Source organism: Narcine bancroftii, chromosome 6 (genome assembly GCF_036971445.1).
Source record: "Narcine bancroftii isolate sNarBan1 chromosome 6, sNarBan1.hap1, whole genome shotgun sequence".
Lineage (NCBI taxonomy): Eukaryota > Metazoa > Chordata > Chondrichthyes > Torpediniformes > Narcinidae > Narcine > Narcine bancroftii.
Genome location: NC_091474.1, coordinates 162054346 through 162081392, shown reverse-complemented (window position 1 = coordinate 162081392; position 27047 = coordinate 162054346). Strand labels below are relative to the sequence as shown.

General features: G+C 37.7%; 1 protein-coding gene across 19 annotated transcripts in view; it reads left to right on the top strand.

The window, feature by feature from the left end:
- The first annotated feature begins 1995 nt into the window (after window positions 1-1995).
- The window catches only part of dnmt3ab (DNA (cytosine-5-)-methyltransferase 3 alpha b), a 569168-nt gene continuing 544116 nt past the window's right edge, over window positions 1996-27047 (top strand). For 12 of the 19 annotated variants that reach the window (XR_011340476.1, XM_069886521.1, XM_069886524.1 and 9 more), the window contains exons 1-2: window positions 1997-2160; window positions 4712-4840. Coding sequence is in view for 18 of the 19 variants with exons in the window: in XM_069886521.1 (XP_069742622.1) it covers window positions 4781-4840 (60 nt within the window). In the remaining variant the exon portion in view is untranslated. Of the gene's footprint in view, window positions 2161-3005; window positions 3177-4435; window positions 4600-4711; window positions 4841-27047 lie in introns of those variants that run through there. The other 7 variants (XM_069886523.1, XM_069886520.1, XM_069886534.1 and 4 more) reach the window with 4 other exon arrangements.

Genomic DNA, 27047 nt, shown 5'->3' with positions numbered 1-27047 from the left:
TTGGAGCCACCACAAAAGTGACATAAACCCTGCAACAAAAAGCAAGGTTGTGGTTTGTTTTCTGATATCAACTATACTATATTTTTTGAGGCCGGCTATAAAAATAAAACACGCTGATGACAGACGATGAATATGTCTCCAATGGTGATCCACTTCGCTGTTTATGCGTTGAGGAGCCTGGACTATTTCTGAAAAATATGTTTTAATTTGGTTTGCGTACAGTTCTTGAATTTGGCATCATGGAACATCACACTCTACTATATAAAGGCCGAAAGGGGTGAAAAAAATAAATCACAATAAATATAACAGCAAATAGAATGCCATGACACATCCTAATGAAACTGGTTTCATTTGATACTCACTCCAAAATATGATTTAACCAAATGTTATTGAAGAATAGACTTTAATATTGTAGTAACTGAAACTCTCAGTGTCTCACGTCCAAAATTAAAATTACAGCTGTCAGGTTTCATCGTTCGAAACCTTGGAAATATTTTCTTCATATTACAAATAACAGGAGATAGGATTTTGTGTTCATCTCAGTCATTTTACCCATAATTAAGACCATTTGCTAAAATGTGGAATAATAAACACATCGTAATCCGCCGTGATATTATCTTGCCTTGGATAGAAAGTTGCGCAACTGTAATCCATGCATTTCGGGTGGGCATTCATTTCAGGTCTGTCACGTAGCTGGTCTTTTCAGATGATTTCAAAACAAATGACATGATTGGGGACAACTGGAATAAGGGTTTCTGTATTTCCTTGTGGAGGCATCAGAAAACACCCCCAAGATGATCTTTTATCTGCATGCTTTGACGAAACATTCAAGAAAGGTCACACCAATGGCTGCGGTGATTTTTTTTCTGTTTGCGATCCAGGGAGCAATCGATTTCAGACAAAATATACAACAACCTCAAAACCTGGCGATGAGCGGTGTAACAGATGAACTCATATTTCAGTTGAAATACGAAACGTGGTAGTTATAAATGCACACTCACAAACCCATTGGCTTTGAACTTTGTTTATCAACAACATATTAGTCCAGACAAAGGCCAATAGATACTTAAAATGCTAAAATATATAATTAAACTAATCTCCATGTTGATATTCATATATTTGAGCTAGTTGAATGAAAACAATAATTAATATTCTACTTTGAATGCATGTGACAATTAAATGTGTTATCAATTATTGACTTTAACTATTTTGCGATCTGGTAGTTAATATCCTTAAGCAGGAAGTACACTTTATCATAGAAGAACGTAACAGCATTTGGCCCAAGATGTTATACCGACTCAGATAAACCTTATTCCCCTCCCCCCTCATGAAATGTATTTATAATTGAGATTCCAGTTTATAAACGGTATTTCCTATTTTATTAATGGATTAATTAGTGATGCAGACTCTTCGTAATAAGACGCCAATTTGTATTGTGAGACATGATAATTTGATGATGATCTGGGGCTTCTTTGAAGGCAGCATCAACAAATATTATGCTTCCAGTTGTTAATAGAAAAATACATTGGAGAATTGGCAACATGTTGAAAAATGTGTTGCTTTTTTTTTCTTAAAAAGTATATTCGTGTTTTAAATGTTGGGAGCCAAATCTGACTCCAGCGAAAGCCCCATTATGCGAGCTCAGAACCCCAAAACTAATTCAATCCGAAATTGCGAAGAACTAGTTTGTTGACCGTTATTAATCTGCATTTAAAAATGTTTTAATTGCACTTAAAAATTACGTTACTGACTTTTACTTACTCTGTCTATGGAGACAATTTGGAAATTAGAATTTTAAAAGTTTTAATTTGTCCGTGAGTTCAATCAAACAAGTTGAGTAGGAGGGAGAATATTCAGAAGATACCATTACTTGGAAATAATATGGGGGTAAAATGAACACATCTTAGTTAATGAATTTTCTGTCATTTTCGGAGGTGGCATTGCCAAGGTTCGGGTATTTGTTTACTGATCTGGAGGTCAAAGGATGAAAGAGTGAGAGTACAGCGTTGAGTAGGTCGGGCTTTAGGACTGCGCGGAAGCCGGGCTCTACCCGGTAGGACTCTGCAGTAAGTGTAGGGGACCTCAAGGAGGCCGCGCCGGCTGGGGAGGACGCTGGAAGAAGCAGCCGAGGGAAAAGGTCCAGGCCTGGATTGGCAACGGGTAATTTACACTCCGATCACTATAAAACTCATTAGCTAATCAATATATTTTCCGATCTTCAACTTTTCGAAGCCGATTGTAAACCAAGAAGCAGTCAAAGATGGTGATGTTTTTCCTTTTAATGGGGTGGGGGGGGGGGGTGGTAGAGGTTCCATCAGAGCTCTGCAGATGTGTCCTATATATTTTAACGATTGTTCACTTTCACCGTGAACTTGGGAGGTTTGAATCGGGAGCAACTGCGTTCCCCGATTAAACGAAGGAAGTGTCCGGGAACTAAAAGATTCTTTAGGTGTAATCTGCTCGAATCCGTGTGTATGTGTGATTTTTTTTTAAAGGCTTGCATGGAACAAAAATGTAGCTAAGCCTTGGTACGTGTTAGTATTCACTGCAGCTAAAGCCAGTTTATCATCTCAAGCTTGGCTGTCTTCCAAACTCCACTTCTATGGTCGGTCTCTGGCACGTCTACGGCTCGCTTTCTAACAGTGCCGGCTGACCAAAATGGCATCAGATTCTCCAGCAGCGCAGCCCATTTGGAAAATTGTGTTTTTATTTTTGACCAATAGTCATGATCTCCGGGGATTATTGTTGCTCGAGTATAATCTCGGTGGACGTACCTTGCCCCACCTGCACGCAAACCTGGGTGGTGGTGCTGGGGGGGGGGGGGAAGAGTGGGGAAGGATGTGGGGGGGGGGGGGAGTGGGGGAAGGATGTGGGTGGGGACAGTGGTTGCTGATTTTATATATTTGTGTGTATGATATACATATTTAGTAGAGACAGATATTTCTATATGTGTGCACACGTATATACACACACATACAGGTGTATATATACATACATACACACATAGAAATATCTATCCCTGCCCTACTAAATACGTCAGAGCGTTTTTCATTTTGTGTTTCCATGATGCTACTTTGATAGGCAACAAAGTGTAGCAGTAACTATGTCCATTACAGAATCGAGCCTGAATGTCTTAGGTGCAGTGTTTATCACATCTTTGTGGAAGTCATGATTCTGTGAGTTTTTTTCGTAACACTTACTTTTGAAGTCAACACCTTTCAGTGAAAGTGAATACATTTCTTGCAACTGTATAATACAGAGTTTGCTCTGTTAACTCCAAGATTGATCTGTTTGATGCAGTTCACTTAAATTGACCAGCATTGAAGGGGCGTCTGAATAATTTTGGGGATGTCATGATGTAAATGAACGCGTCCGTCGGTATTTGCACTGAAACGATATTTGAAGGTTAACCTGAAGTTTAAAGTAAGCAGACGCCATATTAGCGAGCTAGTCCCAGTGATTCTAGATGAAGGTCGGGAAAAACGCAATGGAAGGCTCGGAAAATATTTCTCACTGCCAAGGACAACATCACACATGGCAAATGCATGTCGGATTTTCCATAGCAACAGGTGCTCAGTCCATTATTTCGATGGGGCCTTATTTCCACCCCCCCCCTCATCCTCCATCGTTTCTATTATTAACACTGATGCACAGTAATCAGCGATAGGACAGTCAGATTAGCTGAGGTCACCGTTTCTGAGTCAAAACACAGACCAAAGCTCTAATTATCAATCAGATCACAAACTTGATGTTTCCAGGAAATAGCTTGTATTCTTATTTTTTGTTCTCAACATCAACGACGGGGATTTATTTATTTTCACGTCAAGCGATGTCGGCTTCTCTTTCAAATTCAATGCCATTATTTTGTTTTAGACACTGCCGTGGCCAGTCAGTTTTCTTCGGGCGGTCCTTCTGAATTACACGGATCAACACAAAAAGCCGAATCATTTTTGGAAAACACTTAACTCAGTAATGTAATACGTAATGCACAATATGATAGGAACACCGGAAATTTCAGGGAGCCCCGGGAGTATCGTTCGACTTGGTCGTGTATTGAATTGCTCCCATTTTTAAAGACTATTTACCGATCGAGCGATATTGACATAGATTCTGACAGAAACCTGGGGATCTGGGCTGGTTTCAAGCTTGACAAAGATGAGGGAGAATGGAAAAATGGTGACCAAGCAGAGCGAGAGAATGAAAGGCTGCTAATCATTTTTTTTTTAAAGATGCATTTTAAATGTGAAAAGAGTCTCTCTTTCTTCTGGCCAGAGCGAGTAAAGCAACAAAATGCGCATTTTGGCACCATGTCAAACCGCCATGTTATAACAGAGAGAGAGAGAGAGAGAGAGAGAGAGGATAGAGGGGGGGAAACTCATTCAATGTGATAGTGATCTGTTACGGAGTTCCCCCCCCCCCCCCCCCCATCCAAGAAGAGGCATATGCGACAATAATGTCCGGCCAGTTGTTCATCTGCAGACGATCTGACGCTTAGTGACGATCAGTACGATGCTTAATAGAAAAAAATGGTTGTCAACAACTGTCCAGCTCCTGACTGACTGAGCGTCACTGCCTGGAACGGCTATCATTTTCGCTAAGGTGGCAAGAACCTCGGATTGTTCAAATGAATGAAGACATTCTGAAATCGAGTCTTGTTTTGATTGGGCCAAAATCATCATTTGCCTCCTTTCTGTTTTGATTGTTTTTGCAGACAAGGGAAAGCTGAAGGACAGAAGGCACCTCCGCTTTATTAGACACAAAACCTATTCACTCTGATCCCATGATGCCGTCCAATACCAACACAAACCCTGCCCCGGAAGATGGAGTTGAGACACAGATGGTAAGAAGTGACCCCTTCAGATCTTAGCCCTTAAGTCTTTGCATTTCTTTTGTTGTTCCCGTCACAGGCTTGGTACAGGTCGGCAGGACCGGCACCGATCTTCGCCAACACGTTCGGGCGAAATCCACTCCTTTCCTTTCCTTTCCTGCCTTTATTCCTGCTCTGTCCCGGGACTGGGAACTCGCTGATTGCACTTTGGGCCTTGCGCTCTTATTTTGGGGAGGGGTGGTCGTGCCGACCTTATCAGGCGTTGCATTCTGGGATTGTCGCATAGCGCAGGCGAAAAAAAGAGTCAGCACCAACTCTGAACTCTTTGCACTCATGGTGGTGCGTGGGGGACAGCCCAGCCCCGGCATCTCTGGGCCGCCTCTCCCTTGAGGGCGCCTCCGACCGAGTGTTCGGGCGCGCGGATCCCCGGGAGCAGCGCTGCGAGCCTCCAGCAGAAGTACCCCCACCCCCCCCCCCCCCCCATCAGCCTTGAGTTGGCATCAAGGTCAGGTTCCACTCCATCCAAGGGGACACGGCCAAGCGGCGAGTGCATCCAGTTCGCGGACGGTTCACCTCCTCCTCCTCCCGAAAGGAGGTACCGGATTGTAGCGCGAAGGACATTTGGCCCCTCAGAGGGGCACAGACCAACTGCACTGGAATCAGCTGGCCTCTGCTGTGGCACTGAAGTGCAGCGCCAGCTTGAAGGAAAAGCCAACTTTAGAGGACTATTGGCTGACCTTGGCACCATCGAATCTTTGAATGAAGGTTTTAAAATGCTTTCAAGGAATCGTGCCTTGGAAATATTAAACTTAAGGATAACTTGGTGGGTTTGATGGGAGCTGCTCACAATCGTACTTGCTATTGAGATCGAAATGTGAGCTGTGGGGGTGATAAAATCGGGTGTTTTTGCAGATCTTTCGTTCCTAAATTCCCAGATTCAAAAATTAGGAAGACGATTGCCCCAAACTAGTGTCTTGAGGTACTTCTGTTACCATAAAGTTAGGTTACCCATGCCAGAATTATTCTGCCATGCAATTAGTCAACAAAAAGTAGGCTTCCAAGAATAGGTAAACACTGAATATTTCAAACCTCTGAAAAATAGTTTCACTTGCATTCTATCCTTATTTGTTATACTGTAATTAATAACTTGTGACACTAATTTGAATAAATGTCAGTTCAAGATCATCATTATGAGTAAATTCTTATAAACTTCTAAAGACTTTAAAATAATTTAAAGCAGTCAAGACAAATCAAAGTCATTTCCCCTCCCTCTTAAATGCCCCTCATCATTTTGGGTGATGGTGCCACTGGAAAGTAAGCAAGATGGACATTGGTTGTCATTGTGCTTGATTTCTTTCCCTTCCTTGTACAGATTTTATTTTCCAAAAATAGACTCTATTTGCAATAAATTTACAGAAGAGAACTGTTCAAAATCTTTTCACACCATTGTATCAATCATATCTACATTCCCATCAATGTACATTGTTACATTTGTTCTTTCAATACACTGTTACTACCCCTGTGGCATCTTGTCACTTCTGCCCCCTCTCTTGTTTGAAGGACTTCCCCTTGTTCTCAGCCCCTCAATGGCCAGTTAAGGGTGGGCTTTAGACTGTTGCCCTTCCCTAGAGTGCCCTCATGTTGGTTGCACCAAGCCTCTGTGCATCCCCTCCACGTACTTCCGCAGCCTGGAATGGTGATGTCCTCTTTGTTATCCTACCTTAATTGGAAGCTCACTGTGTATATTTATAGATGCCAGACTAAGTCTCTTTCTGTTACTTGATGCAAATGCATTATGTTTCTTGGTCAAGCTTTAAATAAACTCTTTGTAAAGTTCTTAAAAATGATCAGTTAAATCATATACTCCCCTTTGGTTATAATTACATAACTGAAAGCCATGAGATGATGGAAATGCATATCTGTTGAAGTTGCTAGCATATATACTTTGTGCTTAATTGACCCTTTCATCTAACTGTAAGTGGAAATCATTATTAACAGTCAGGACTGAAAACTAAGACAATTAGTATCTGAGATTCCTTTGCCATAGCTCAGTTTACTGAAAATCTATGAATTATTAGTCTGCAAGAGTACAAAATTTTTAACTTTAGTTTTTTGACAAGATTTTCAGGAAATGTGTATACAATCTCCTCCAATGTTGTCCAGATTGATTATTTTGTTGCCTCTGTGGAATTTGTCTTAATCCATAGGTTTAAAATAAAATATAGTGGAAGAATTCCCATCCACAGAGATGTTGCTCCACTAGCAATATTAATAAGCAATCTCGGTTCTCTTGTCTGGTTGTCTTAATTTCTTTGATTCTTGCACTTCACTGACTGACCCTGGTTTGTCTGCTCATTCATCTTTTCCTCCTAACTCCTTTACAGGTTGTCCTCATTCTCTCTCTCTCTGAACTCGCTGTTTGCATTATGTGGGACTATAATTCTTTTTGTAAATATATGCCTTCAATCATGCCCCTTCTTCGTTGTCATCCTGCTTACCATAAAAGAATCATTTATCTTACACACAATGCTTATCAACACAAATGCATGTGCATTAGCTCAATTGCTGCTGCTTTTGTGACATTACAATCACAGCTGTTGCCGTTCCCATCTTCATCACAGTCCTATATTACATTGAATTAAAATGTTACTCTTTATTTCAAATATGTTAGAAGTGACTGATAACTGTCAAAATAAGCTGTTTTATTTTATGCCATCTCTGAATCAACCCTTCTGGGAAATAATTTTATATGCAAGTTATTCAATGCAGAATCAGCCATTGTGATACAAAGGCAGGGCAGTGAAATGCCATTCCTTTTGGTCCTCTACCACTATCAAACATGGAGACTGGATACCATTTGAAATTCTTTTAAAATGTTCTGCTAAATTCTAGAATTTAAAGAATAATTGAAATTGTACTGAAAATATCATATTGGTTCACAGTAAAATGTTTGCTGCATTTGGAACTATGTTAAAGCACAATAATTCTTGCTATATATTAGTATTTTAATTTTCACTATTGAATTCAATTTTCACCTGTACGTTAGAGGTGTTTGAATTGTCTTGTATTTAATTAACAGACATTCACTTAGTTAATAACATGGGTGCTTTGTTAAAGTCATACTTGTTTGGAGTTGTCTTGCATAAGAAAATGCATTTGCATTCATGTTAGTAAAGCCAAAGAGATGCTGCACAGATTTTGCATAAATCTGTTATTCTGAATTGAATAGTATGTCTGTATTAATTTGTGCTTGCTTGTAACCAAGATCTTCAGTGAAAGTTGTAGCTGTCGCACGTCTTGGTGGTGCTTTAGGTTATGCAAATATTAGCAACTAAATGCTTGTTTGTTCCCCATAGGAAAAGAATGATAATTGATGTTGCATATTTATGGTGCTGATGAAGTAAACTAGCCTTGTTTCGAACGGTGAACAGAATATAGCTAGAAATTAGATCAGAATGAGATTTTTAAAACTTGGGCTCTCTTGGATTCATGTCTTGGTGAAGATAGCTTGTAGTAAACCTTCATGCAAATTTGTCCTCAAAATTGCTATAAAAAAAAAATTTTTACAGCAATTTCAGTCTATTTGCACTGAATTGTGATTTTGCTCCCTTGTATTGAAGTTGCACTTGTGCAGAATGAAGTATAACAAATAATATAACTTGTAGCTAGTGGCTGTGAATAATATTGATTTTGATTAATGTAATCTTAAAATTGAAACACTTGGTGGTGCCAAAACGTGAACAATAGTGCTATCTAAGTTACAAACACATTTCAGTTTTAGATTTTAATTAGAAATTTTTAATTTCCCATAATAGTTATTAACTATTCAAATGCAACATTCCATTGGCAGTCCATCACCTTTAAAAATATATACATTTCCTGCAGTAGAATTCTCTCATGATGCCAATTCACAGTTTGTCTCACCCAGCTGGTTGACCAGATCTCCCTAACAGCCAATATTCTAGAGTCAAATGGATCTTGCTGATGCTAAATTTAATGTTAAAGTTGGCCTCATATGCCTTTGGATGACAGTGACTTTTTATAATTTTAATTTTAATTTATGAAAGAACCAGCAAGAAAAACTTTAAGCAGCTCAAGTGTTATTTCTTGAAAACATTTACAAGCTAAAAACAAAACTATCCAAATGCTGACAACTTCAATAACTGGCAGGTGAATTGTTAATTCTTGACTACTGAATCACTGTACAAGATTGAATTGAAGAACTTCAATGAAATTATTATCGTGCATCTTCTAAGTGACATTCATAATGGCTCTGTTACAAAATAAAGGGAAAACACAGTCCATTCTCCAGAAACTTACCTCTCGTGCAACATGACAAAAGCAGATAATTTAACAGTGTTCTCTGATCATTATTTTTCTTTCTGTTTACGGGATGTTGTTCAATTTGATTGTGCTTTTATTCATTTATATCATATTTCATTGACTGACAGACTTTGGGAATACAGGTTTAACTCATTCATTAATTCATACTTTTTGTAATCCCAGTTGGAATAAATCAGAGTTGTCTTCATGGAGGTTCATGTCAGATGTGGTGGCCATGGACAGATAATAATATTGCTTGTAATACCACAGAGCTTTTTGATGGTCATTTAAAGATTTTTGCTTCAGAGAATGTTGTTTTATCATATAGAATGAGAGAAATTACAACACCGAAACAGGCCCTTGGCCTATCTAGTCTGTGCTGATCCCAGTGATCATAGCCCTTAGATCCACGTACCTATCCAAATGTCTTAAATGTTGAAATTGAATGCCTCCACCACTTATGATGGCAGCTCATTCTATATTTTCACCTTCCTCTTACTCACCCTCAGTGGAAAAAATCTGTTTCCTTTTAATCTTATCTCTACCCCTCATAATTTTGCATAACACTATCAAATCTCCACCTATTCCTTGGCCCTGCAGGGAGTGATGCGCTAACCTATTCAATCTTTCTCTATAACTCAGTGACTCAAGTGATAGCAACAACCTTGTAAATTTTCTCTGCTTTCATTCAGTATTACTGATATCCAACCTGTGTGTAGGTGACCAAAAACTATACACCATACATTAAATTTGGCCTGTATAACTTCAACCTAACATTCCAATGTCTCTACTTTGATTTGTGAAAGCCAATGTGCCAATAGTTCTCTTTCTGACCTAATGTACCTGTGAGCTACTTTCAAGGAATTGTCCTTCTCTATTCCCAGATCCACTGGTGTTCCACACTGTGTAGTGCCCATGTTTTTTCATGGAAATTTCACCCTGATTTGTCTTTCTAAAGTGCATCACCTCACACTTGTCTACATTAAATTCCATTTGCTATTTAGCAGTCTATTTTTCCCAGCTGGTCCAGATCGCACTGCAAGCCTGGAAAGCTTCCGCCATTGTCCATTACCCCACAAATCTTTGTGCCCATCTGCAACTTTGCTGATCCAATATACCACCTTATCTTATTAATTGATCTGTTTGATTTTGTTTTGAACACTATGATTTATCCGTCCATACATCTATATTTCTAATTGTGGTCACGAGTAAATTATTTAATTTTGCTTCTACTTATTAGTTCTCCCTGTTATACCATTACAAATAGTTTCCATAAAGCCACAGTTATTTAACCATTTTATCCATGGTCTATCTTGAGAATTTTCATGTTTGGCGTGGGAACTATATTTAAGCACAAACTATGTTTTTGGCAAGTTTTTTATTACAGTTGGCAACAAAGTAATCAGCTGGCCAGTTTGGAGTTCATAGAATTTTTACATTACCCTTTTGGTCAAGTACATGTGACACTTTCATTTTGTCTTGCTTTGCTAATTACTCAAGCTGATAAATAAGTGCATTTTGGTACACCTGAATGTAATAGCAAGTTCAAAGCATTTGATCAATTGGAACTGAGTTTCAGTATAAAAGTCTCTGAAGATTCTGTTGGAAATAACTTGTTATGATTTCACTTTAGATATTAATTTCAAATGAATGCTCTCCTATTAAGCTTGCTATTGATGAGGTCACGTTCTTTCAGTTCATGCCTGTTATTTCATGCTTCGGTTAAATTACACAGAATTATTCTCAACACTATCATTTACAATTTATCAGAGTAAGAAATACTAACCATTGTCCAAATTTGTTGCATCATCAAAACTCATTGGTGTATTGCTGGTCTTTGGCAAACTTCTAACTGTGATCTTGTTCTATAGAAGTTAATCGCTCACTTTTTGAAAAAGTTACATTGAAATTCAGTACCCTCAAGGCAGGGAGTGACAGAAAATAAAATTAACGGTAAATTGACTAGTATCACGTAGTTTTCTTTTAATAAAGTAAAAAATAAAAAGAAAAATTAAAAAATAAAAAGTAAAAAATCAACTAAACCAAAAGAAATGCCAGGCTTGTTATTAACAAGGTTGCAAATGCTGACAAAAAAAAGTATATCTCTGATTTCAACTATCTTGATAAAATTGGCTCACAAAATGAATAAACAAGCAAACATTGAACTTTTTTTAAATTCTTGCAAAATGAGTATCCATTATTGAAATCATGCATTTGATCTGTCATTGTATTGCAGAATCATACATTTTTAAGTGTTTTTTTGCATCATTTGTGCATCTGATTGGCTTAGAATTTGGGTTTAAAAATTAATTTATGTTTATTAAATGCATTTATCGAATTTCGCTACAATTGGTAAGCTTTTGACAAAAAAATGACTAACTATCTTTTGAATGCAGTCATTTTAGTTGCTAAAGTCACCAGTAATAAAGTGGGCAAATCAATGAATTTCAAAATATTTTTCAAGAGCTGTTTTTGACTTCAATGCTTGGTTCCCTGTCAAGCTTCAGATGTAATATTGAAAGAGTGAATTAATTAATGCACCTGGCCATTGCATTTCCAGCTTCTGCTTGTCTCAGAAACCGGAAACTTTGTTAGTATCATAGCTTTTTAGCTCCTAAAATGCTCTGTGCTTGTTGGTGATAGTATTTTTTGTATGATTGATGAGAACACATATTATTTGCTGAGCATCTTTGACCTTCTGTTGGTGCCCTCTATCTAGTTTTCCAGTCGTCTTTATCAAAATATAGTGCCGTTCAAAACTTGGAAGGAAATTATGAGCACAGAAGAGAACTCAAATTTACCTATACTTTCAAAGAATGTTTATCTAAACATTTTATTTTACTGAGAGATAACTTTGACATCTTTGTGTGCTGTACTTTAGCTAAGCACTGTCAATATTAATTAACAAGAAAAATAGAATTGAAAAGAAAATGAATGAGTAGGATGGGCTTGGGCAGAATTAGATCATGTGTGTCTTCTTATTTTCTAATTCATTCAAGATGCCTACCTACATTGTATTCATATTTATCTGAGAGGTTTCTTCCCACCATTTGAAACGTACTGGGGGTGTAGTTAATTGGGAGTAAAATTGAGAGGCACAGACTCGTGGACTGGAATGGCCTGTTACCATGCTGCATGTTGAAATAATTTTTTTAAAAAAACTCAGGAACAAGCAGACAGACAAAATAATTTTAAACAATACCTGTTACACTGTCTTTGAACAAAATGACAGCAGATATATTTCTGTTTCTGAAAGAAAGCACTGGACAAAAGCAATAACCATTGCAAGATACTCAAAGTTTGAGGTGGCGTATTGCATGGAGGTGGATTTATGAGTGCTTCATTTTCAGTCCATTAAAAGTACACCATTTGTCAGGATTTACATTTCTTTTACATGCAAATGGACTGCAGTTTCCAGCAAATGATTCTGCTGTTGAAGATCCATTTCCAGGTTCTGGATCTGAGCAGTTAAACATCTGCCAGGCAAGAGAATTGTAATATCAAACCCTAACTGTTTGAATTGTGTTGCATCTTCAGTGCAACCAAATTATTCAATGGAAGGGTTATCCAATGAAAGTTGACACAGAGCCAAATTGGGTCAGATGACCCACAACTTCATCAAAGAAGTAGGTTTTAAAATAGAAGCTGCAAGTTTCTGTAAAGTTATCCTGTGGTGAATAACATGTATGGGGTGAAATCATATCACACCTTGTTATATGAATGTCAGCAGAATATTAATATAACATGACACATTTTAGATCGAATATTTCATTTTCTCAGATGGCAATCATTTGTGAAGTATTTTGCATGAGTACCTTGTGTATTGCACTTGCTCAAAGTTCACAACTAGGAGTGCATCTACCGATCAACAAGTTATGGGCTGAAACAAGAAAGTCTGCAGACGCTGTGATTGTAGTATATACATAAAAGTGCTGGAGAAACACAGCAGGATTTGACTCAACAGGTTAATTTTCAGTCAAAAGTCAGAGTGTTTTCCATGGGGTGAACACTAACCTTCTCTGATAGTTCAAAAGATCATTGGAGTAGTGCGTAGCTTGTGCATCTTACTGGATATTGCTTTGAATTCATGAATGGACATTTGATAATATGGATGACTCACCATAGCCAGTTTCATTCTTAAGTTAGTAGCTATTATTATCTCATAGATATAAATCAGAAAGGTTACTGCTGCTATCAACACTTCATATACTCCCTCTTTATTATCAGATTGGCCAATATTTTGAGCTAATAATAACAGAATTTGTATGAGACAGAGTTTTGACTTTTAACTTTCAGCAAATAAGCCTGTGGACTCCTCACCTTGTTCCCAACCACCAGGCCCCCTGCCCACAAATTCCCCACCACTTCCTGTTGAAAACTGATTTTAATAGAGGTGCTGTAGCATTAAATAAAACGTCACTGAAAGTTTTGAGATAAGACAGGCATCATGTATGCAGTGCTTCTTAATATTGAAAGTACCGGATAGAAAAAAAAATTGCCTCAAAATTCACCCATGTTCAGTGATACCAAAAATATAGTGACATCCATGCTTCTGAAATTGATTTTATTGACTTGACTGCACTGACACAACGCTATATATTGTGTTAAGTATTGCTGACTATGGATGTGTTTCTTGGCCTTGGTCTTTGATTTATTTTGAGTTTGAGTAATCTCTGTTAATATGCTCAGATTGTATTGCGTATTAAACAATCAAATTGGCATGATACCTGAAGAGAGTGACACATTCTGTGGGCTAACTGACCACTATCTCTGTATCCTCTCTTTCCTCTTCCTCATACTATCCAATGATTACCATATCCATTATTTTGAATGGAAAGTTTCCTTGCACCACTCACTGCAGTTGCGATGGTTTTCTACCTTCTTCTTGGTTAAGACTGCAACTTGATAATTACGCACTTTTAAATTCAAACAGTAACACAAATTTATCATTGATTCATTTTATCATTGACTTTTTCTTGTTTTGCAGCCATTTAGTTCAAAAGTTGCACATTGTCAAAACTTCCTTAAGGAGGTTCCTTTGCATTGCCTCATGATATTCTTTCTTCTTTGGCTTGGCTTCGCGGACGAAGATTTATGGAGGGGGTAAAAGTCCACGTCAGCTGCAGGCTCGTTTGTGGCTGACAAGTCCGATGCGGGACAGGCAGACACGGTTGCAGCGGCTGCAGGGGAAAATTGGTGGGTTGGGGTTGGGTGTTGGGTTTTTCCTCCTTTGCCTTTTGTCAGTGAGGTGATATTATGCCACTTTTTAATATATATTTTTACAAAATTAGTGAAGAAAAATGTATTGAAGCATCCACATTAACTTTACAAAGCACATTGCAACCAAGTTGAAAATGCAGAGGGAAGATCTCTATGGTTTACTCAGGACCCCACATACCGCACAGTGCAATCACTCAGAGAGCAAGATATTTGTTTGCTAGTAATACCTTTTATATGTTCATAAGCGTATACAGAGCCGTTGTCATACCCACACTCCTGTTCGGCTCCGAATCATGGGTCCTCTACCGGCACCACCTACGGCTCCTAGAACGCTTCCACCAGCGTTGTCTCCGCTCCATCCTCAACATCCATTGGAGCGCTTACATCCCTAACGTCGAAGTACTCGAGATGGCAGAGGTCGACAGCATCGAGTCCACGCTGCTGAAGATCCAGCTGCGCTGGATGGGTCACGTCTCCAGAATGGAGGACCATCGCCTTCCCAAGATCGTGTTATATGGCGAGCTCTCCACTGGCCACCGTGACAGAGGTGCACCAAAGAAAAGGTACAAGGACTGCCTAAAGAAATCTCTTGGTGCCTGCCACATTGACCCCCGCCAGTGGGCTGATATCGCCTCAAACCGTGCATCTTGGCGCCTCACAGTTTGGCGGGCAGCAACCTCCTTTGAAGAAGACTGCAGAGCCTACCTCACTGACAAAAGGCAAAGGAGGAAAAACCCAACACCCAACCCCAACCAACCAATTTTCCCCTGCAACCGCTGCAATCGTGTCTGCCTGTCCCGCATCGGACTTGTCAGCCACAAACGAGCCTGCAGCTGACGTGGACTTTTTACCCCCTCCATAAATCTTCGTCTGCGAAGCCAAGCCAAAGAAGAATTAGACTCCGAGTCTCCATCTTTGAACAGCATATGGTCATGGCCAGAAATAAGCTCAGTTATGTCTGAATTTTTATTGTACTCTGTAATTGTGTGGCACCAAACAAACTAAACCTGTTTAATATATCCTTTGGATGATGTTATTTTGATGTACGAGTATGTTTGTCTTGGTATTCACTGGACCAGTGTGTAATATTGATAATGGGGAAGTAGAAATTCTGTCGATTGGAATGACACTGATCAAAATTACTTCTGTCAAATATGAAAGGGGAAACACGGTTAGTTTAGCAATTAGCACAATGCTGTTATAACACCAGTGACCAGGACCAGGGTTTGAAACCTGTGCTGTCTGTACGGAGTTGGCACTGTAATGGATATATTATATATAAATATGTTTTTAAAGGAGATAGATTGTAGGGGTTTAGTATAGGTCACCATAAACAGAGAAGCACTTCACATCTCATTTAAACTGCAAGAGCTTTGCTGAAAGTGAGACATTTGAGGCATCAGTGATTTTACAAAATCTTTGAAGAATGCTTTATAAGTAGGTGTTAATTGGACTGATGCTGTGGAATAATGGACTATTGTTTTGAAAGCAACAGATGAACAGGCTCAGAAGATTGGGTTTGGAGCCTTGAGGGGTTGTGTGGTTTTGCAAGCAGAGAGAGAGAGAGAGAGAGAGAGAGAGAGAGAGAGAGAGAGAGAGAGAAAAGACCAAACAGGCTTTCTCTAAGAGAGAGAGAACTGACTTCTGAAGTGGGTTTTGGAAGCTTGTTGAAATCCCTTTTTGAAGACAGATTGTGAGTTCTGAGTTCAGCTTGGTGAAAACCCTTGTGATCCTTACAAGAGGAAATGGCTGGCTAGAGTGTTTCTCCTGAAATAAGGGAAACAAGAGGAACTCTGGTAACCTAGTAGAAGAGGTTATCATTTGGAAAACCCTGATGGGGCATATTTCTTCGGCATGACACTGAAATGACTGACGGAAGTAAATCAGTTTGTGTGTGTCCAACAAACAACGAATCTCTGTCTGAAATCAACAAGAACCTTCCTGAGCATTAACCAATTACCTTTAAACACCAGAGTTTGGTGACAATTCATAAATGTTAAATTCTGTGCACAGTATAAGAATTGCCTGATACCGGTGAACTTGGAGGAGTGAAATTGGACTTTCAGAACCTTTCAGAACTTAAACACATTATATACACGTGCGCTTAGAATTTAGTCTATGAATCAAAGAAGTTTTCTAAACATATACATATCACATACACATGCACTTAGAATTAGAAGGGGGTTGTTAATAGTAATAAGTTAAAGTTTGATCCTAATTTTATGTTTAAAGAAAATTAAAAGCAACTTTTATTTAAGTAACCATTTGTCTTGGTGAATTTCTATTGCTGCTGGGTTTTGGGGTCCTCTGGGCCCGTAACAACACGTTCTCCCCATATCTGTGTGAGTTTCCTCCAGATGCTCCGGTTTCGTCCCACCCTTCAAAAACGTACCGGGTTATAGTTTAATTGGATCTAGTTGGGCGGTGCAGGCTTTTGGGCTGAAAGAGCCTGTTACCATGCGGTAGGTCTAAAATGTAAAAGGATGATGGTAATAATAAAAAAAACAATTAAATTCCTGTATTATTAATGGTTTAACAAATACTGTTGAACTTGAAGCCAATGGATTTTTAATTCCCAAATATAAGAAAATTAGATCTATTTAATTTCATCAAGTTGGCAGTAAAAACAAATCACTGAGAACATGAAATGTCAATCCTTTCATGATGAAGTACAATCACTAATCCAACATTGATGTAAATGAGGGAGAGATGGATTTTAGAATCTGTTCCTTCATCTTCGCTGCTGAAAACATAATTGTGGACTTTATACTGATGCACGAAAGCTGTCATCCTGTGCCTGCCCTCCACTGAAAATAAATTAGCCTGAAAGTAACTAGAATTCCCTGATCACCATTAGCCAATGAAAGATTCTGGGTCTTCAAGCTGAAGAAGTGCTGTGACATGCCCTAAGTCATGGCAAAACTGAAATAATTGCTTCAGCCCCCATTAGAAACAACACCTTCCCTCCATTATTTTAATCCCCATTTGTTCATTAAGGTGATGAAAGATCATGAACATGAAATGTTAACTCTTTTCCTCTCCACAAATGCTGCTTCACCTGCTCAATATTTGTCGTTTTCCTGCTTTTTTTCCCCCCATATTTCATTTTTTTTTGCTTTTGGAAGGCTTTGTGGCAACTTATCCCAAAGATTAGGAAGAGTATATATTTTGGTAGTAATCTAATTTGCATGTTTCCTGTTACCCCTTTGCCTGAGCCTTGGCAAACTGAAGTGTATTTTTTGTGAGCTGAGGGGAGATTAGGTGAACCTCAGGTTTATATTTAATCATAAAAAATAAGACAAGCTTAATCAAATTAAGGTGATTTCCAGTGAATTTGTCCACACCAATGCGTTATGCCTGCAGTGTGTGCTATCCATGCACATGCTTCATTCATGGCTGTGGCTGCAGTGTGTGTTGTCCACAAAATCCATTGCAGCCATTTGCCCAGGCTATATTGACAGCACTGCCACAATTAATATGAATTAGCAGGCAAAGGTCTCTGTTGCACCTGTCACCTTTCTGATTTGGAAATACATACACATTATTGTTATAGTATTGAGTTAAAGATATCAAAATCCCTATACAACAGTACTGTGGGAGTACCTTCACCAGAAGTCCTGCAGTGGTCTAATAAAGTGGCTCACCATCATCTATTCTTGCATAACCGGAATAGACAATCAGAGCATGAAAAATAAATTGGTAATAATTGATTTCAAGATTCATTTATTGTCATGTACAGAACATGCAATAAATTGGTAATAATTGATTTCAAGATTCATTTATTGCATGTACAGAACATGCAATATTACATGAAATTGCCTTCTGCCTGCCATAAGGCAAAGAATCATCACCCCAACACTTTCTGGAAGAAACTTTTTGCTAAAATGAATGCAGGAGTTTACTGTGAAACTTTGGGGCATGAAGCAAAACCAATGTAACACAAAGCTGTTGCTGTTGCCAGCACCCCATTCTTTGAAGTAAATATTATCTTGAAACCGATTCATACATAGTTTATGTTTCCAGAATTTTATAAGGTCACGCTAACATTTTATTGCTATAAAGAAATGTAGGTAGAGGAGAAACCAAATTTAATGAGTTGATGTGAATCTACCAGAGAATACTATCTTGATTCTAATTTCTGATCATCAATACATCTGTTGAGATACGATTTTATTGTTTACAGGCTAATTGACACTTTTTAAAAAAAAACTAGTTTGGAATCATGCCAATTGGTTGGAATGGACAATCCATGCCCTATTTTGGTCTGATTTGTGTAGATTTTTTTTAAAAAAAGGTACAACCTTGGCTGACAAGAAAAGAGACAGGAAAATTAACTTCAGATAATTATTCATTATTTTTGGTCAGCTTTGCTTTTGTTTGTATTCAGTCTTGTAATAATGGGCTGTTCTGCTTTTAAAAAAAAATCTTGCTGATCAGAAATGCAGGTCAATTTTTCTTTCATTAGCTGACAAATTAAAATCAATCAATGTTTACAATGATTGGCCAGTTTTGTTCCTGGTGATAAATTGGAAGTCTGCTTTTTTTTTAAACATTTTTTATTTTTCACTCTATAAACCATACTGACCAAAATACATACAGACATTTTTCTCTTGAATATATACAGTGTCATTTTCTCCCCTTTCTCCCCCCTTCCTTCCCTCCCTCCCTCACCCCCATTCCCATTTATTCAAAGTTCAATCTATAAAATACATTAAACCCGTTAATCAATGTCGTCACTTAATAAAAATAAACAAGAAATTTTTGTCTTTTGCTTTTATATACTGAGTCAGTTTATTTCGTTGTCTTCTCCTTCTGTCATTTTAGGTGGTGGAAGTCCATGGTAGGATTTCTCTATTGTATTTCATGTATGGTTCCCATATTTGTTCGAATATTGTGATGTTATTTCTTCAATTATATGTTATTTTTTCTAATGGAATGCATTTATTTATTTCTATGTACCATTGTTGTATTCTCAAATTGTCTTCTAATTTCCAGGTTGACATAATACATTTTTTTGCTACAGCTAGGGCTATCATAATAAATCTTTTTTGTGCTCCATCCAAATCAAGTCCAAATTCTTTATTTCTTATATTACTTAGAAGGAAGATCTCTGGGTTTTTTGGCATATTGCTTTTTGTGATTTTATGTAATATCTCGTTTAGATCTTCCCAAAATTTTTTCACTTTCTCACATGTCCAAATTGCATGTATTGTTGTTCCCGTTTCCTTTTTACAGCAAAAACATCTGTCTTATACTGTTGGGTCCCATTTATTTAACTTTTGGGGTGTGATGTATAGCCTGTGTAACCAATTATATTGTATCATGTGTAACCTCATGTTTATTGTATTTCTCATAGTTCCGGAGCATAGCTTTTCCCATGTTTCATTCTTTATCTTTATGTTTAGATCTTGTTCCCATTTTTGTTTAGGTTTACAGTTTGTTTCCTCGTTCTCCTTTTCTTGCAGTTTGATGTACATGTTTGTTATAAATTTTTATATTATCATTGTGTCTGTAATCACATATTCAAAATTGCTTCCTTCTGGTAACCTCAGACTGTTTCCCAATTTGTCCTTCAAGTAGGTTTTCAGTTGGTGGTATGCAAACCTTGTATCGTGAGTTATATTATATTTGTCCTTCATTTGTTCAAAAGATAATAATTTATTTCCCAAAAAACAATTTTCTATTCTTTTGCTCCCTTTTCTCTCCCATTCTCTGAAGGAAAGGTTATTTATTGTGAAAGGGATTAGTTGATTTTGTGTCAATATTAATTTTGGTAGTTGATAATTTATTTTATTCCTTTCTACGTGAATCTTCTTCCAAATGTTTAGCAGATGGTGCAATACTGGTGAATTCCTACGTTGCACCAATTTTTCATCCCACTTATATAGTATATATATATATATATATATATATATATATATAGACCTAGAGGACATCCCACCAAGAATGTATAGATGGAGATTAAACTCCATGCTACTTAAAAGACAGGATTTTAGAGAATTCATTGAGCGACAAATTACAATGTACTTTGAAATAAATACGGAATCAGTGAAAAATAAATTTATACTATGGGACGCAATGAAAGCATTTATCAGAGGACAGATAATAAGTTATGTAACTAAGATGAAGAAGGACTACAATCGAGAAATAGAACAGTTGGAAAGGGAAATAACAAATACAGAAAAAGAATTAGCAATAAAGGAAGATACAACTAAAAGAAGAGAATTGACAGACAAGAAAATAAAATATGAAACACTACAAACATATAAGGTGGAGAAGAACATAATGAAGACAAAACAGAAATATTATGAGCTAGGAGAAAAAACGCACAAAATACTAGTGTGGCAGCTTAAGACAGAACAAACTAAAAGTACGGTATTGGCATCAAGGAAAAAGGACAAACAAATTACTTATAACCAACGGAGATCAACAAAAACTTCAGGGAATTCTACGAACAACTATATCAAACTGAAAACGAAGGGAAAGAAGACAAAATAGATGAATTTCTAACTAAAATTGAACTACCAAAATTACAAACAGAGGAGCAAAATAAATTAATAAAACCATTTGAAATAGAAGAAATACAGGAGATATTAAAAAAAACTACCGAACAATAAAAGACCAGGAGAGGATGGACTCCTAATAGAATTCTATAAAACATTTAAAGACTTATTAATTCCTCCTCTCCTGGAAGTAATGAACCAGATTGAAAAAACACAAAACATACCAGATTCATGCAAAACAGCAATAATTACAGTAATACCAAAGACGGGGAAAGATCCACTAACACCAGCATCGTATAGACCAATATCTCTACTTAACACAGATTATAAGATAATAGCTAAACTATTAGCAAACAGATTGGGCGACTGTGTACCAAAACTAGTAAAAGTAGACCAAACTGGATTTATTAAAAAAAGACGAACAACAGACAATATCTGTAAATTCATTAACTTAATCCATGCAGTACAAGGAAACAAAACTCCAACAGTGGTGGTTGCTTTAGATGCAGAGAAAGCCTTTGACAGAGTAGAATGGAATTATTTATTGAAAGTACTACAAAAATTCAACCTACCAGAGAAACATATTAATTGGATTAAAGCATTATATAAGGGACGGCATATGGAATAAACTGCCAGAGAAAGTAGAATCGGTGGGTCCCATTGCAATATTTTTTAAAAATGTACCAGGAACATGGATAAGAATGGTTTTGACCAGCCATTCTCATTGGGGACCATAAGCCCCCCCGCCGGGTGTCACAGCACACTTAAGCGGAACCATGGACTGAAATCGTAAGATATTTTTGTTTTTATGTAGTTGGTTGGATAGAAGTTCAGAAGAAAGCAACTAAGTGACTGCTTCACATGGAAGAGGCCTATTAACTTTGAACAGAGTCCAAAGAGGGCCATAGCCAAATAAAAGTTGAGAATGGCTGGTTGAGAGCGATGTGGGCCAAATTTAGGCAAATGGGACAACTGAGGTCAGGAACCTGGCTGTTTTCTATGCTATGAATTGAATAGAGAAATTCCTCTCAAAGCAGTCTTTGTTAAAACTTATGCTTTATCCCCCTGTTTTGGTACTATGTGCCTCTATTTATGAGGCCCCGAATCCCAGATTAATTTCCAAATGTGGTCTTGGCAAGCCACTTTCAAAAGTTTATCTGAATATATACAGAAACTGCTCTCTTTCTGTGAAGCCTTTTGAACCAGCCAATCGTCCGTATTGCCTCTTATTTTGTTCTGCCAGAAATGATCACATTTATCCCCATTAAGTTTCACCTGCCACTTACTTGTTTTTTCAATCTACCAGTCTGGTTCTGTCTCTTTGTGGTCTATTACTGCTTTACTTTTATGATTTTAATGTATTCAAACAGTAGGGACTTCCAGATGTATATCCCATCATATCGCAGAGTCAAAAGAAGCTGTGTCCACAAAACACTGAAAGAATAATTGACAGCTAGCGAGATGTACAGCAGGATTCATAAGATATAGGAGCAGAAATAGGCAATTCAGCTCATCAAATCTGCCTCGCCATTTAATCTATTTTGGCACTCAGCCCCACTGCCTGGCTTTCTCCCTATAAACTTTGATGCCCTGGCTAATCAAGAATCTATTAATCTCTTCCTTAAATACACCCAATGACTTGCCCCCCATGACAACCTGTGGCAACAAATTCCACGGATTCACCACCCTCTGGCTGTGTTCTGTTCTATGTGGATGGCCTTCAATCCTAGTGTTGGCCCTTTTGTCCTGGACTCTCCCACCATGGAAAACAACCTTTCTACATCTACTCTGTCCATGTCTTTCAACATTCTAAATGTTTCAATGAGATCCCCCTTAGTTCTCCTAAATTTCAATGAGAACAGGCCAAGAGCTGTCAAACGCTCCTCATTTAATAACCCTATCATTTCCAGAATCATCCTCTGAACCCTGTCCAATGTCAGCACATCCTTTCTTAAATGAGGAGCCCAAAACTGCTCACAACAGTCCAAGTGAGGACTCATCAGTATGTTATAAAAGCCTCAGCATCACATCCCTGTCCTTATACAGTATTCTATTCCTCTTGAAATCAACACCAGCATTTTCATTTTCCTTCTTCACCACCGACTCAACATGGAAGTTTATCTTCAGGCTATCCTGCATGAGGACTCCCAGGCCCCTTTACATCTGGTATTTTCAATTTTCTCCTATTTAGAAAATAGTCTACTCTTTTATTTTTTTCTCTATCTAAGTCCATGTCCGTACTCTTTCCAAAATTACACGGTACAGGATCTTATATCCGAAACCCTTGGCACCAGACAATTTTCGGAATTCAGAGCTTTTCGGATAATAGAAAAATAGTAACGGCAGTATGTTAAGTAATTCCACTGATTTCAGATTCATGCGAAGCAAAGACACTCCAACGAGAAGGGTCTCTGGATGGGGGTGTTTGCTGTGGTGCTGGATGGGATGGGGTTTGCAGCGGAGCTGGACGGGCTGGGTGGCGGTGGTGGCGCTGGATGGCGGGATTGCGGCAGCACTGGACGGGTGGGGGGGTTGCAGCGGCACTGCTTTGGGGTGGGGTGGTAAATGAAGTGAGATAAAGAGACCATAAAATTGCTCATGTACTTTTTATTTTCAAGTAATACATACAGTAAAACTTAAAACATCAGCTTATCTTTCTGCTTCTTTAAGTCATATATGGTGGTAGTTACTACATCTTAATCTTCAGTAAGATGCTGCACAGATACAACACGATCGAGCTTCTGCAATAACTCTACTTTCTGCGCTATCGATAATGACGGACGCTTCCTTTCTGCTTCTCTCTGTTGCCCCTAGGGGATTCTGCAGCTCTTTTTGACATTTTCACAGTCTTCAAAGTCCGTAAGCAGCAGAGGCATGTCTGACTGGTAGGAGCACTGAGATTCTGTGCTGGACAGGGGTGGGTCGTGTCGGGTCATGTTTGGTGCCAAACACGAGCTTTGGTGTGCAGACGACATCAATGGAAAAAATGTTTGGTTTTCGGACGTTTCAGTTTTCAGAATTTTGGATAAAAGATAATGTAACCTGCATTTCATTTGCCGCTTCTCTGGCCTTTCCCTATTCTGCCTAAGTCCTTCTGGAGTCTCCCCTTCAACACCACCTGCTCCTCTTCCTACCTTCGTATTATCTGCAAAGTTGGCCATAAAGCCATTCATTTCATTTTCTGAATCATTAATATAAAAAGAATGATTAAACTTTTCAAACATATTGTTACAAGTTATCAAAAAGTAAAATGCTTCATGTACAATATAAAATCATTTAATGAAACTCATTTGAAATGGAAATAATTTTGAAGTCACATGAAATTCTTGCTCTCTAGTGAAATGAACTGTTGATGTTCCTGGCCTGGTTGAACGAGCACAGATTCACAATGCAAATTCCATAAAATTTAAGTGCTTGGGAATTATACTAATTTGGCATTCTGTGGGACCCAGTTCTGGAATGTGGTTGGCAAAACTCCAGTGAATACTTGTGAAGTTTGGGACTTCTGTGTTTATGCAGGAATCTCAAACATCTTGAGTCTTACAACTGATATCCACATGGGGTGCCTCATTATTTTCCTTGTGAAGATGTAGCTATTTATTTGTGCATATATTGTTCTTTGCTCGATTGCTTCTATCATCTCCATGTCATTATCATGCCATAATTTTCAGTTCCAATCAATCTTGGTCTCGAGTTAAAGGATATTGTATCAATGTTGCTCTGCCTGCCATTAAACTTCAGAGTTTTACTCATGACTGGAGCAAATAGAAGTTTATTCTCTGAGCAAATTGTGCACTATTCTCCACTGTGAATACAGTTTAATTCCCAAAGCCTCACAAGAGGCTTTTTTCTTGGATGTGTGGCTTAAGTATTTGGACTTCATATTTTATTTGCAGTAATTTTTCAATTTTAGATTTTGAAACAATTGAACTTTTAATCAAATACAATTTAGGAAAAATGTTAAATAATTTACATTTTGGCTCCATTGTTTCTTTTCTCCAATGTCATCATTTGGCAGCTTTTCAGTACTGGCTTGCCAAAGGATGAGGAAGACCATCTGATTCAGCATGTGATTGTGGTCAAAAGAGCAGAATGTTTCAAAATTAGAAATGTCAGATTATCTGCGCAATTTTAACACGCTTGAAAATGTCTGAGTAATACAGCGCGTCCTTTGAACTTAAAATTAATGACACCCATTAATTTGTTAGTTTGTTAGTCATTTTTTTCTTGACTTTTTTAAAAGCAATATTATGATTCATGGATTGCAGAGAAATGGAAGTTTGCAGATTCAATTGCTGGTATGTTGTCAACTGATTGACCTCCGACTGGGAATGATGAAGTTACCTTCATCACAGTTAAATGAGGGAGGATTAAAAAGTTGGTTCGAATACCCTCTTCCGATTGCCAATACTTCGTTGTTGTTGGTTGAGGAGCGAATCAGGTGCACCTCCCATGGCTTCTTCTGCATGGATAATGAGCTACCTTTCTCTCTGAACTCATGCATGAAAAGTGCTAATTCGAAAAAGCAGAGGCATAAAAGCATCAGGGCCTAGAACTATCAGAAAGAAGGAGGATGGTACTGGGTGAAAAGAAATAAAAATATATTATGCTATGTTAATAATTGTACTTGACAACAAAAGAAGTTGCAATTATATTATGGTGATGTTATTATTACATTCAACATTTATCATTTCATTTAACTTCATTACATATTATTAATTTTAATGGAAAAAGAGTCAACCAAATATAACATTCATCAAGAAAGGACCATAGTCTTGACAGATCCTAAACTTTCAAATGAAAATATGCATTAGAATTAGACTGGCAAAGAGCTGGTCCTCCCACCCTGCATCTTGTAAGGACTTAAGTTCTTCATTGCCTCTGGTCTGATGATGAAGCTTCCCATTCTTATATATTTAGTATGTCTTCATTTTAACTTAATACCTCACCTATCACAGGTGAAAAAGTTCTCAACTCCCCATTTCTGCTCTTGGACCCTGTCCTCCCAGCCAGAACAAGGATAGCATTTGGCCTCTAATCTCCCTTTCCACTCAATAGCTTCTGCATTCAATAGTTCATCTTCATAATTTATTCCATCTTCAAAGTGATTCCAACACCACCTATATCTTCCCCGTATCTCCCCTTTCAACATTCTGAAAGGATGCCTTTCCTTCTGTACAACCCATGGAGCCAATCAGTCCTTCCAGACAAAACAGTACTTTCTGTTTCTTGTATACAGTTGGTGCCTCATAATGTTGATTCCTTGATTGGAGAAACCAAATGCTGATTTGATAATGCAGAATGCCTCTGTAAATCCTCAAGGACTTCATTGCATTTCATTCTTGGACCTTTATTTTCCATCTCTCTCTGCTGTTCTTTCCCTTCTTAGATTGATATTTTGTCAATAATTTTGTCTGTATTCCTCCTTCTTTATATTAGCCTTTCCATGGCAATTACACTATTCTTCCTTGCAGAATTCCTATTATCGTCTCTGTGTATGTTTTCAGATAACTTGGAAATAGTTCTGTATTTTTTTAGATTCGTAGGTTCTTATTTCTCAGTAATTTTTTTTCTTATTTAAATCTCAGATTTCTTGAGCTTCATTTTTGACTGCCTCATTGCAATGTCGATTCTAAAAGTAATGAGCAGACATAATTGGAGTTTGAATGTTCAGTAAAATCAAAATTCAGTGCAACCTGCCCTTAACAATGTTCTCTTTTGAAGGTTCAAGACTCTCAAATTGTATGGAAATATGGATCTTGGCATAGTTTATATCTTTCCCACTGACCTGACCAGAACATATATGCACATCTGGGCAGAAGGATTCTTTTCACTTAACTCCATGATTCAATTTGTTAATTTGGACTAGTTTGTGCAATAAATCGGAACATGGACTTAACATCTTGGAGACACATCGAATTAAATAGGCTAACCCAGGCCCTCGTAATTTTAAAATATTTGAGCATTGCAATAATGGTTCCTGGTATGGGGTTATTCAATATCTGTATTTCTTTTTTTTTATAGATAAACAAACACAGCCATGCAATTTAAGCATGTTAACCATTCAAGCATGGAACCTAATTGACTTAAGTGTTCTCTCTGATTCTCATTGGTTTTGTGATACATATTTATATTTACATGCAATAGATAACATAATTGTATCCCATTCTTAA